The 14,560-nt window shown below is 36.2% G+C and overlaps 1 protein-coding gene across 1 annotated transcript in view; it reads right to left on the bottom strand.

The window, feature by feature from the left end:
• Positions 1-14,560, bottom strand: part of EPHA6 (EPH receptor A6) — a gene marked incomplete at both ends in the record, with an annotated part of 451,179 nt that overhangs the window by 39,127 nt on the left and 397,492 nt on the right. Inside the window, one exon of the mRNA XM_083361258.1 lies at positions 2,109-2,318. Coding sequence (XP_083217384.1) covers positions 2,109-2,318 — 210 coding nt within the window. The remainder of the gene's footprint in view (positions 1-2,108; positions 2,319-14,560) is intronic.

The raw sequence follows: 14,560 nt of genomic DNA, 5'->3' as shown, positions 1-14,560 counted from the left end.
TACCGCTACCTGCATCCTGTTAGCCTAATGAAAAATACAAAAAGAAGATCAATATGTTCTTATTAAAAGGTAAGATAAGCTTTATGGGCTATATCTATGTTACTTTTATACTGCTATTATCAAGACATATTTGGTTACACTAATACTTTGATTTTTATTTTGATACTTTGATTCCCATGGAGTAATGCAGAAACTTTTACAGCTCCTCTTATTGTAGATTTCAGTCAGATGAAAATGTTCCTCTCTACTAAGAACAAACTGTTACAAACAGTCAATGCATGAAATCTTGTAGGCAGGGTGAATCTGGGTAATTGTGTTTTTTGCCAAGGGATAATAAAAAATTAGGTTTAAGCCAATAGTGGAATTAAAACTAGGGAGAGCTGGCACTTGAAAGTGGTCCAAGTGAAGCATGGTATCTGCTTCAGATTCATGCAGGATTTATTAGCTTTCCAGGCAGAACCAGGAGCATGCGACAGCAGTCTACTTCATCCTGTGGATTATTATTCTCTGAGATGAATTGACTTTCTTACTCCTGACATTATTTAAACTACTAGAATATGGGAGTTTGCAAAATCTAGCCTTGTACTATCCTATTTTACCCAGTAAGATTATAGCACTTAGCTGACCATGGCTGAACTCAGAAAGCAAAGCAGAATTGGACTTGGTTAATCTTAGGTAAGAAAGCATTATAAAATGTAGAGATGCAGGATGAATTGCAAAGTTGAAGAAAAATATCCCGGAACAATACAGTGACAGACCATCTCTACACTGTTGCCAAGAAACTAGATAATTTTGTCCATGATGTCAACAGGAGTTAAGCTCAACTCAAAGGACACAGTTTACTTTTGTTCTAAACAGATGGTAAGTCCAATGTTAGTTTTTTTAAACATAAAGAAGCCATTAAGAAAATCAAACTATGAATATTTTAGTTCTAACATTATTGAAGCCCTATTTTTGCACATTTTCATAAATTTCACAAACATAGATGTACCGTGTTTCCCCCAAAATACAACCTAACCAGAAAATAAGACCTAACTTGATTTTGGGGGTTGGGCCTAATATAAGCCCTACCCTAAAAAGTAAGCCCTACTTAAGACCCTGCCTACTTCGTCCCACTGTAGGTTTTTTGGCAGGCCGGATCACATGCCTCCCCCCAGCCTTGCCTGCTGCTGGTGCCACTGCTGTGAGGTGGCCTGAACATTAAGAAACCCGGGGCCTAAGGCAAGCAGGGACTGCATCCTTTCTATCCATTCCCTAGATTGGGGAATCCAGTGGGCAGGTGGGGGTGAGGACTGGCCACAGTTCCCATCAGTGTCAGGAAGCCTGGGCGATGGAAACTTTAGGCCAGGCTCTTCACAGCTGAAGCAATCCAGTTCGCCTGGGGTCAGGTTGGCCATTGCCAGAGGTGTGGCCAATCCCCATTCTCCGGCTCTGCCACATATGTGGGATGAGCCTCCCATGATGGCCAACCTGACTCTGGGTGAGCCAGATTGCTTACAGGGAGAGGCTGTGCGTTGCATGAGGATGACTGCAAAGGGCGTGCCCAGATCTCTGCAGCTCCTGGAGGTTCCGAGCACTGTTTATTGGGGCAACTTGGTTTCTCACCCCACTCCCGCCAGGCTGATCTGGTGGGTGGGATTGCCTTTCACCTTCCCTGCCACTGCATTGGCAGCTGACATTGCCCTCCCAAGAGGCAGTATGGTGATTGGTGGCCATCTGAGTGCTGTTTTTGTTGCCACCTCTCTGTGTGCATCTGCCTCACTGTTTTAGGCAGCACTTTGGATCAGCTGCAGCACACCATGGAGAAGATGGCTGAGGTCTGGGGGGATGGTCTATTCCCATTCGTAGCATGGCAGCCCTAAAAGATGACAACAGTGAAATAAAACTCTGAAGGGAGTTTTATTAAGGGAGGAAGAGAGCACATCCACTGATGAAGAGAGAACATTTAAAAGATCCAGTTACATTGCCTAGTCACAAAAAAAGTTTAAGACAGGATAATTTAGTTTATATTAACTATATAGCACAAAATGAAGCAATAATCAGTGTAAAATACGTGTTCAACATCATCTGACCTTTTTGTATTAGGAAAAAAACCCAAATAAACTTACAGTTGTTGTATAAGCTGCCTCAGGATCATCCTCTAGTACCCGTGATAATCCAAAGTCAGAGACTTTGCACATAAGATTACTGTTGACCAAAATATTCCGAGCTGCCAAGTCCCGATGTACATAACCCATATCTGAGAGATATTTCATGCCGGAAGCAATTCCACGAAGCATCCCAACAAGCTGGATGACTGTGAAGTGGCCATCGTGTTTCTGAAAGGAAGGTAGAGTTTCACTTGACATTTTCATGTTGTGCTGGTAAAACATTTGCTAAATATAACAATTTATATTTCAAAGGCCTGGTTATTTTTCAGCTAAATCTTCCATGAATTTAATGTATAAATTTGATAAATAAATGAACCCAGTTTTTACCTGAAGCACAATGAGCAGGATCAAATTATTATATTTTGGACATAGTATCAAAGACCTAACCTTGGAAATGTCTACAATGCTGGGAAAGGTGGAAATAAAAAGACGAGACCAGCAGCAAAATGTATGGATTCAGGGCCAAGAGATGCAGCATTGGAAGATTTGAAGGACCAGGTTAGGGACATGGTGTCCAGAAGAAAATCTACCTATGTTATCACTAAGAATTGTCACTGACTGATGGCACACATTCAACCAATCAATTTCTACAAGGTGTAAGAATAGCTAACAATTTCTCTAAAGCTATCAACATGTCCAGCATGGAATTAACTAATTTCAGACAACTGCAGGGCATAATGCTTGATTGAGTAATTTTACTCTGCACTTAACTGACAAGTGGTGTTTGAACTGTGATGCCCTGCATGAGTGCATAGATGATTAAGAGAGCCTCACATCAGTCAGTATAAGCCTGTCCCTCATCTCATTTTAATTCCAGGTCTTTCATTAGCCAAGCACTAAATACTCTCTCATACAACTACCAAAGAATGATAGAAGGAATATTTTGGAAGGCAATGCATTGGCCTGTACCTGCATAAAATGTGAGGAACAGAAGAGTTCCAGGCTATAAATAATGGGAAAAACTAGAATACAATATTGTATTGGAAAACAAACCTTTGTTTTTGTTTAATAAATTTTCTCATGAAATAAAGGGAAATAAATTTCACTGTTGTCTGGGACCTAGGTCATGCTATATAATTGATTGGTTAATGTCTGAGAAAGACAATGGCCATTTGCAAAACAATTCAGGACCAGATCATCTGAATATTACTCTTATAGCAGGAAGTGATTGGATCTAGTTAATAAGACTATATGAAAAACAAGGCTTTTTCATTGTGAGCAGCTGCGAGGGGCTTGACATTAATCTTGAAAATTGGATATGTATATTTTAAGATGTACTTATCGGTAAATTTGTTATGGTAGGGATTCTGTTCCTGACTGCCTCTTGAAGCAGTGGGAATTTTGCAAATGTTTTGGTTATATAATACTTTGCAAGCTGACAGCTTCTTTCTCTGTCTTTCAGAAGTCCATCATACATCTCTAAGGACAAATAGGAATTTGAAAACAGAAATTAGCTGTTGGGCAAAATACTGTATTACACCATGGATGGGCATCCTGAGAGTACATTTGATGCTTTGTAATGGAACAATCTAGCATATATGAAACTTATTTTCTAGCAACTAGGTGTAAAAGGATTGTACTGCAGCTTTTAATAATAATAATAAAATACAGTAGCCCTTTTAAATCATACTTCTGTTTCTGTCAAAAAAAAATTAACATATGCATGAAATGTGTGCTGAATGAAAAATTATTTCTTCCCTAAGCCTGAAACAACAATCTTTTAATTAGATAGATAGATAACCTTTAGTGTCATTTTTCCCTGTGGGCACAATGGCACACATTAAAAATGAAATTTAGTTGCTTCCTCTCAAAGTGTACATATACATAACACATTTAAAACATGCTATATACAACATATGTATAGACCTACACCCTTACATATAAGTAACATATAAATATTATTCTCTGTCCATCTTGAATACATAATGGAAGGAGGAAGCTTTAGAGTTCACAAAGTTAATATGGTATGGAACAAAGCTGTGACTGAATCTGGATGTTCTGCTTCAGATACCATGAAGTCTCCTCCCAGAAGGTAACAATGAAAACAGGTATAAATGCCATAAGAATTACAGTAAGCCTAAATAACAACTTCTCCAAAGATATCTCCAAGGCAATAATGTGAGCAATATGCCCCAAGAAAAACTTCAATATTATTTATATCATCATATTATTCATTTTTGCATAAAGAAAAACTTGGCTAAGAACTTTATTAACTTTCTATTAATGAAATAGTGTATCAAGACTTTATTGAATAGAATAGGGAGCCAGTCATATGTTACAGTTCTTTGCAGGCTTTCCACAATCTCTCAAGAAGGCTTACAATGACTAAAAGACTGACTTCACAGTCAACTCAAGAAATACGGTGAGCAATTTCTATAGCTCTTTGGGAATAGCTCAGAGTGTCTTTCCTTCTTGAAATATGGGTGGACTATTATGACCTTTCCTGCTGGTGAGGACCTGTGCTTTGATTTCTGGTCTAGTGAGTATAGTATTTTAGTTGTGGCTTTTTTTGTTTTGACATTTTCGCCCTATTAGTTTCTCCTAGGATTATAATTATGCAATGCTTTGTTTTTAATCTGAGCTTACAAAAGTACAGAATTGTATGATGTTTAGAGGTGGCTCTGATTGCAGCTAATGAACTCGATACATAAAAAGGGGAAGCTGGCAAGAACCTTGTATCTTTGATCTCTTGGAATGTTTTGCTGGATGAAACAGTCTTCCCTTAATTACGGCATAATAGATACAACACTTCACATAGACTCCTCAATTCATGAGTATTGCCTTATATAATCAATATTATAAAGCATTAAAATATTTATATCATACATTTCAACCACAAATTGGAAATTAACAACTTAAAGCCACTGTGTAAAACCATTGGCTATACAGGCATACATACGTACATACATATATTTCAACTTGTGTACGTTTTTACCAGTCAGACTGGTTTGATTCATGCACCTTGGGTTTTTGAACTTGCTATATTGCAGTTCTATTATTATGATTTCTTTTTCCTTGCAGCTCCAACCTAGGAGCGTTAAGCAGGGCTCAAGTTGCTACTGTGATACATTGTGTATTTAAAATTGTGTATAATACTGGCTGAACATCAGAGTGGTAAAGGAGGAAGTTGTGAAGAAGACACAGTCTAATATCTGAATTTTCTAGGAATGTGGAATTATTCAGTTTGGATATTTGATTCAATTGAAGTTCTAAAGTCAATGTATTTTTGAATCACATTGGTATGGAGAATCAAACTGAATATTTCAAAATCAGTTTATTGATTTGTAGGCCTTTCAGCTTCTGCAAACCCCATTTTTTCTTGAACTGAGAAGCTGAAACAAATTTGATTGAATAAGTCTAGAATTTTCTAAGAACATCTATGTAATTGTGCATGAATTTCTCTGAAAATCCTTCCTCTTATATTAAAAAGTATGCTTGATTTATTTTATTTTGCATTAATTTATTGAATTGTGATATCTGTATCATTCCTAAGAAAAAAGAGAAGTATCCCTTTTCAGCTTTTATATGCATAGAAGCTAACATACTTCCCCTTCCCATTTAAAATCATTTGACAAATGAAGCTAAAGTTTATTTATTTATATTTATTAGCTACCCAACTCTAATGAATAGTATATTGTGCTAATATGACAGGCCTAGAGCACAGGCAATTTAAATATGAATTTTAACACAGCAGCACATATTACCAAAATGAGTAATAAAATTCAGTTTCCTAACTATAATTCCACACATGCCAATAAAAAGTAGTCCATATAAATTACTTTAAAGTAGTTTAAAATCCTTTTTTGTTTTAATTTTGCCAGAGTTGCTTATATCTGATGACAAGTAAATTTTCATTTCATGACCCTTTTCTTTTAACCTCTTACAATATAACCAAGGTATGTTCAAATGATATTGAGTTTTTTTTTAATTCTAGCAGCTGACAGGGTCTTAAATCTTGGAAGTTCAAACACTGAATTGTTACATTTTGCTATTATATCATTATACACAGGTCTGCATAACACAAACATACAACCCTCCATAGGTTGCATTACATTATTAATAATTTAGCATTAAATTTTAAAAAGGATTAAATTAAGATATTTTTCTTTTTTTCTTCTGTGTCCATTTATTTTTATATTAAAAAGTCAGCTCTTTTAGGATTCTAACTTTGAGAGGTTAGAACACGGGTCTTCAAACTCAGCCCTTTTATGACTCATGGACTTCAACTCCCAGAATTCCTCACCCAGCCATACTTGCTGAGGAATTCTGGGAGTTGAAGTTCATGAGTCATAAAAGGGCCAAGTTTGAAGACCCCTGGGTTAGAAAAAGGATTCTATGTCTATATCATCTACGTGTTGGGTTCACATATTGCACTATAATGTGGCTGAAATAGAATTGGGAGTGTGTGATAGTTACTGTGTAGTTTAGAATGCTACGAGGATCATGACATTACATATAGTTAATTTGTCTGCTTTTGGAGTATTACATGAACATAGCAATGGTCTTTTGCTAACATGGGTTTGGGATTTAGATGGATTGTATCACACTTTTTCAGCTAAAGATGCAAACTATATCTTGTCATGCTATCTATTGAAATACTATCAAGATATTTCCATTATTTATGCATTAGCAATGACTAATTTGGCTGTTATAAATAAAAGCTTAATTACTTTTTTATTAACTTTTTTTTTTTACCTTGCAATGTCTTGTTCTGGCCAACAGATATGTGTGACAAACCTAGCTTTGGAAAGAATTCAGTCTTAAATCCTTAAATGCCTTTAAACACAATTCCCCCAAAATATTAAAGTTTATTTCATTCCCACCAGAGGAGAAAAATGTTCCTTTCCAATTACAGTATCTTATTGTTTATTTATTCAGCATATTTATATAGCTGCCATCTCATAACGACATAACCCTGGGCAACATGTAAACATGGCACCAGTTAAAAACTAAATTCAGTCTAAAAACAGTCAAAGATAAGGATATAAAAAAACCTCCAAGACTGCTGGAGAACAATATTTAACTTCATGCAGCCACCTAGTGGTTTTCCCATGGGATCCCCAAGGCTGATGAAAAATAAACAAATGTTAAGGCTGTTCCGAAAAGCTAACAGAGATGGGGCTAATCTCAGTTTGAGAGAATTAGGTTTTGGAGCGTAGGAGTCACAGCAGAAAAGGCACACCATCTGGACCCATGAGATAGACCTCCATTGATGATGGGACTTGCAGCATACCCCTCCTGCCTGACCTAATGGAGTGGGTAGTTGTAATTGGGAAGAGTCAGCCCTCAAGTAATATTGGAAAGATATGTGTAAAATTCTTATTAGATTTTGATGCCACCAATATAAAGGTTAAGGTGTATTCCCATGGCGGATGCTGATAAAAATCATTCCTGCTGCCATAGAAACTCACAAGTATTATCATCTCATTTTTCCCCCTCTGAGTCCTAAGCTTCTTTAAGCCCTGGGGTAGATTCTCCATAATGTATTTCAAATAAAATCTGATAATGTTTTAAAATTAGACAGTAACCTTAAATTCTTTGAAAAATAATTAACACTAACTTTTCAAAAAGAGATTGATGTCTATTTGTAATTTTTACAATGACCTTATCTTGTAATATGGAATTGGTCTGGCCCCAGAGAAACCAAACGTCCTTTCTATTGTAATAGTAGTTTTATGCTAAATTACAAGGTTTGAGTTTTTGTAGAAAACTTTTGTTCTGTAAAAATATTTCTTTTAGACTTACAGTTGAAACTTTCCCAAATATATAGCATATACCGTAATCTATATTATTCTTTTTATTCCATATGCATATCTTTTAACTGTACTTCTTGTTTCTTTTACTTCTGACTTTCTACCACAGGTAATACAACATACAGAGACTGTACTGATGCCCTTTGTCTTGTCTTTTATGTACTAAATTTCTTAATGCCTTGTGCTGTGGTGCAAATAAGATTTCTATGCTCTATTTCTCCATTATTATCCATTATTTTCAAACAATATTTCCCCCCCCCAGGAAATCTGCTGTATTTTAGTTTGTCTAATCTGTGTTTTTTTCCTTATGCAAAGTTCTCAAGCTATGCATCAAAATAGAATCTGTATGAAGTCTCTACTGCAGACATGTCAAACACAAGGCCCGGGGGCTGGATCTGGCCCATGAAGTGGTTTCACGTGGCCCGCAAAGCCATCCTGGAAACAGTGAGGGAACGGCTCCCACTGCCTTGGCCCTGGCCCAGAGACCCTCCTTCTGCCAGAGAACCTCAGATCTGTCCCACTCCTGCCTGGGCCCCCATAGGCACCCTTGATGCGAATGATGTAGAGCTGGCCACACCCACCCAGTAGGCCATATGCACTCTAGCCACACCCACCCAGTAGGCCATGCCCACCCTGGCTATACCCACCCTGCCCCCTGAGGGCAACCACAATGCTGATGTGGCCCTCAATGAAATTGAGTTTGACACCCCTGCTCTACTGGCTAAGATTTTTAATCATATATTTTTATGATTGAAAGTGGAAGTAGCTCATACCACTAACAATCTTAATTTGGAACCAGTGATGAGGAAGCAGTCATGTAGAGGGGGAATTTGGAGCAGAGCTGATTGCAGAGGGTAAGCAAGCATGGGGTAATACTTTGGTTGTTCATTGCCTCCCTTTAATACAATATACTATTATTTCTGTTATAGAAATATTATACACTAATACAGTTTTTCCACATAGAAATGCACTAATGTCACAATGAAGATGCATTTCAGTGCTATCCACTGTTCTTAATTTTGCTAAAATATACCAAACTGAAATGTACTGTCCCATTGCCAGTTTTCATCATGTTCCTGTAATTGCTAAGCTGAGGCCTCCCTCTACATAGTTTAGCACAGGAGTGTCAAACTGGCAGCCCGCAGGCTGGATACACCATGTGCAGGCCATGCCCATCCCAGCACCACAAAGGTAAAAATTGTCACGATACATCATGTGACGTGATCAGGTTTGACACCCGTGGCTTAGCAAGTCAAAATGACCATATTCTTATAATGTCAAAATGACATCAGAATGATCACATGAATATTGCCACATTGTTCAAAGGTGTGTTCATATAGTTAATTCATAATGCTTAATGCAAGCATCTGAGTTGTATTATTTGTACCATGAAGCATAGAGCATTGTTTGCCAGTCCTTGCTTTGTTTGTAAAAACCTACCTTTGTCCAATTCAGTTTGTCAATTCTATTACTTTTAAATACATTTTTTTGTTCAAAAGGAACCACTAGTCTACTGTTACAGTGCATTTGCATGGACCATGCAGTTTTTTCTTAAGGTATGGCTACAATTCATTTTCAGGTGCAAGAGATACTAAAATAGTGTTTATTTTAGAAGAAATTCTAAAATCTAAAATAAGAAATCACAACTAAAAACTGATTTTCAGAAGGTATAGTATAGAGAAAATGTTTTCAGTTCTTAGACAAATTAAAAAGATGTCTTGATTGTTGATTGTCTTGACCGTGAATTTATTAATCTGAATTTAATCAGTTTTAGATAGAATTCAAATTGATTGATCAGATCTTGGCAGTTTATAATGTATTCATCAAATGTATTACAACTTCCATAGTTTAATAATAAGGAATATAAATATACACCTTCCCAAAATGTCTACCATAATGTTGTACAATAATTGTTGTACACCACCCAGAGTTGCTTTTAGTGAGATAGATTACATAATTATGATAAATAAATAAAAATCAATACCAATGAAAAGAGACATGACCCCAAACACCACACAACAGGGCAATAAATGATAGCAATTAAACGGCTTTACAAAGTAAATATTTTTAACAATTTATAAAAAACCCAACAAAATTGGACCTGATCAAACTTACAAGAGAAGGCTGTTTTGAAGTCTAAGTGCTCCTACCCTTTCCCCCTTGCTTCACCATACTAAGAGAGAGTAAATAGCAAAGTGCGGTAATTTCTTTGATGGTTCTATTCATTTTTCATCTTCCTATCACAGTGCTCCAAGCACCTCTTCTGCTACTTCATTTCCTGGAGGTCCTCAGTAAACCAGGAATTCACTAGAGATCATTTTGCAAAGGGTAATCATGGCATTGAAATCAAGCATTCAGATCACTTTCTGTTGCAAGGAGCTGAACAGGCACTCAAAGGAACTGATTACAAGTTTGCAAAGAATATCTCAAAGAACCTGCTGGAAACCACAAGGCACCTCCAAAGGTCCCAGGTGTCAGTCAATCGTATTTGGGCCAGGAGTTTAGAAGGCTTTAAAGTACGGTTCCCCAATAAAGTTCCATTCCATCCACATGTTTCCTAATGGAGTTTACAGTAATGCTGTTAGTTCATTTGAGATGCTCGACTTAGTGATGTTTTGAGGAGATGCACAAGAACTCCATAGTGCTTTTCTGACAGGTGGTGATGTTTCTGATATGCAAGAGCAACGGCCCACGGCTCCCATCTTATTCTTCATCTATTATGTTAAATACCCCACATACAATGTATGATCTAATATTAACAATGTTTTTATATTGCCTCTGAGGTAATTTCATACAATGGATACAGATAGGAACAGAATATCACTTATGCTTCTGTTTCAAAACAGCTGCCACAGCCCTTAAGAAAAGTTTTTAATACTATGTCATGAAATGGTGATAACCATGGCTTTGAGTGAGTATATAGTAGCGGCATCCTGTCCAAGAAGCAGTGGCAGGAGTCAATACCAGAATTCACTGAAATCCACTTTTGGCTCTGTTTTTGTAATTAATGAGAAGTTTGAGACAGATACAGGGGGGAACGAAGTTGTAATGCTCAACTATTGGAATAACTTTTATATAGCAATTTTGCCTGTTTCTATCAGCAAGAAATGCACAATACTTTCATCTATATTTTAAGAGCTATAAAATTTAAGAAGTTATTTAAATAAAAAAGATTAAAAGCTAAAATTGTGAAGTATGATTGTAGCATTTCCTGTCACATGCTACATGCTCCAATGTAATTTGGGGCAAATAAAACAAACACTGCTGTAATAAATATTCCCCCCCCCGAAATGCAGATACCCTTGCCTTTAGGATATACGTATGTTTACCAGGATCCCTGACATATAACATCAATTCGCTGATTACCCCATAGAATCTCATTTGAGGCTAGCTTTTTTAACTAGATAATTGAATAAATGTATTTGTACAAAATTCTCTGGATATTTTTTAAAATTATTTTCTCACAAGAAATAATAGAAACTGTTTTTACTGAGCATTTATGCTACATGAAGTTGGTGTAGTGCATACTTTTGATTCCAAGGGGTTATCCCCAAAATTACTTTTGATACAATTCCCAATAGTCTGTTAAGAGTGTTTATCAGTCTTGGCAACAATTCATAACACAGTAAATTTATCCAAGGCACTGCTCCATCAAATTTTAAGCAGCCCTTAATAGCTTTGCCAAATAAACTATCCTTGACAGCCAAAGGTATATCTAATGCCTGGCTGGTTTCACTCTTGTATTGCCATTCTAGGGAACATGAAATAAATTATTTTATATTCAACAGCTGATGCTGTTTTGCAAAGCTTGTTTCAAGAAATATTCCAGTCCAGTTACAGAACACTGCATCAAATATTGACCAAAAAAAATAACTCTCTCCAGTGGAAACTACTCATTCCACATAAACATTTTGTTCATAAGATATTCCAGGAAGCAACCATTTTAAACAGAAAAACAAAATACCGTGTGAAACCTGCAGGTTGCCCTCAACCTTTAATTACAGAGTTTTAGAAATGCATAGCATTCATTTCAATCATTATACATTCTCTGTCTCTGATTGCATGGTTCAAACTAAAAAAAAAGGGAGATCAAGACTTTGCAGAATCATTTTTACTGGAATATAATGGAATGACTATTTAAAGAAGTTACGTATTCTGCATCCATTATTTAAAGTAGCCTCCAGGCATTTTCCCATTAACCCGTAGCATCTTGTTGATCCTCTATTTTGTAATATTACACTGTGCAATTTAATTAGTGCAAGTTTGACTTGCACTAATTAAAATGTTTTATTATTGTAATATTAATAATCTAAGAATCATCTTGCACATTGTACTTGATATGTGCAATGTTCAAACCTCTGAAGAGTGTAAGAGTACACAACTTGAGTTGTGGAAATGCAACTTCCAGCATCCTTAAGAAACATATTCAACAGTGAGGGATGCTGGGAGTTGGAATTAAGCAATAATTGGCCTGCCAAATTTAATTATTCATTGAAAGTATTCTCATGGGCAGAATTACATGTAGAGAAAAAATAAACTATATATCAACAGAGCATGAGGATGTTTGAGAGAGGGAGGGAGAGAAAGTAAAAGAGAAAAAGAGCTCATCTGTTTCCAAAAATACATTTCTAGCACTAATTTTCAATCGGAACATAATGATGACCCAACAAATGCTGTAATACAGCCCCTAATAGTGAGTTGGGGCATATAAATTTAATAAATAAATATTTGTTTCTTTTCTAACATTTTAAGACATTCCAGAGAAAAGAGCTACATCACTACTGCCTGGGGCTTATGATTTTCCTATTTTCTGTACGTTGGGATCATACAGAAGCATTTTTCAAATCAATCACTATTTAGAATCTAGCAAAGACTGGGGATTTTTATATAGGAACACTAAAAACAGAAAGGTTTCCCCATGCCCTCAAGATGTTAAGAGTTCATTAATGCAAAGCTGATTTTAGACCAGTAGAACAATCTGCCAGTACTGAAATAGCCTGAAAAGACTCTGAAATAACTGGAGTGATGAAATTATACAGGATTGTTTGAAGGTTTTACTTTTAAATATCTTTTCCTTAGAAAGATGATTTCCAGATTTAGCCAGATTTCCAGCTTAGCTAGGCTATTAAAGGAAATGTCAATCAATACTCCACTCAATGTGCTGCAGAACAAACTCTTTCCAGAATATTCTTATTTTCTCTATAGAGTTAAAAAGTATCTCCTTTTGATCAGCACATAAAGTTTGTGATTCTAAGACTGAATGGAACCTACCTGTCACATATGGAGGCCCTTTTCTTCAAAAACACAAAGAACAAAAACAAAACAAGAAAAAAGTCCCTTGTATTTTCCTCTCGATGGGACTAGAAAATCACTTGTCCAGGTGATTATAATACACAGTTGGTGAGTTGTATCTTGCGAGATGATTAGTGAATACTTAGCGGTGTATAATATCATTCGTGAAATCTGGGGTTTGAGTGGATATGAAAAGTACAGGAAACTTTCTGACTTTGTGTGGCTTTGATTGATTATGGATGCTCAGGAAATCTGAGAATCTGATAGTGTACTGCATTTAATACTTGATAGCATCTCTGAGTGCCAGCAAGATGCTATGTTTTTGTACCATTACGAGCTAAAAGCTACTGTACTGCTGTTTAATTGGAAAAGTAAAACATCTTTGGTTCTCAATATTTTAAAAGGTCTAAATGTTAGAATATGAAGAAAATAGGTAAAGACAAATCTTATGAAATGTATAAATCAATCAATCAATCAATCAATCAATCAATCAATCAATCAATCAATTCCAGAGCTGTCTTCCTATACAATCAATCTATACAGTCAAGTAGTTTCTTTCTCTATATATATTTATGTCTATGATTTCTGGATTTTCTTTCCATATTATTTTGCTAATAAATGTCCTGGAAATATATACATCTAAACTGGAAAAAAAAATGACAACATATTAATATACAGATAGTTCTCAACTTACAACCATTCATTTAGTGACCACGGACTGAAAAAAAATGACCACATTTGCAACTGTCACAGTATCCTCACAATCACATGTTCAAAATTTGGGTGGTTGGGAAATTTTACCATGCTTACTGGGTCACGTAATTGCCACCTTCCCAGCTGGTTTTTGACAAGGAAAGTCAACGGAAGAAGCCATACTAGAATAGAATAGAATAGAATAGAATAGAATAGAATAGAATAGAATAGAATAGAATAGAATAGAATAGAGCTGAAAGGGACCTTGGAGGTCTCCTGCTCAAGCAGGAGAACCTATACCATCTCAGACAAGTGACCATCTAGTCTCTCCACAATTTCTGGAGGCGAGCTGTTTTACTGGTTAATTGTTCTCACTGTCAGGAAGTTTCTCCTTAATTCCAGGTTGCTTCTCTCTTTGATCAGTTTCCAACCATTGTTTCTTGTCCTGCCCTCTGGTGCTTTGGTGAATAACGTGACCCCCTTTTTTTGTGGCAGCCCCTCAAGTACTGGAATACTGCTATTATGTCACCCCTGTTTCTTCTTTTCTTTAGACTAGCCAAACCCAAGTCCCGTAGCTGTTCTTTGTATGTTTTAGTTTCCAGGCCTTAGTTGCTCTTCTCTGATTTTCCCCCAAACTCTCAACATCTTTTTTGTGATATATTGACCAAAATT

Source organism: Vipera ursinii (genome assembly GCF_947247035.1).
Source record: "Vipera ursinii genome assembly, chromosome: 4".
NCBI lineage: Eukaryota > Metazoa > Chordata > Lepidosauria > Squamata > Viperidae > Vipera > Vipera ursinii.
The sequence above is the reverse complement of the archived record's forward strand: the minus strand, read 5'-3'. Positions and strand labels throughout refer to the sequence as shown.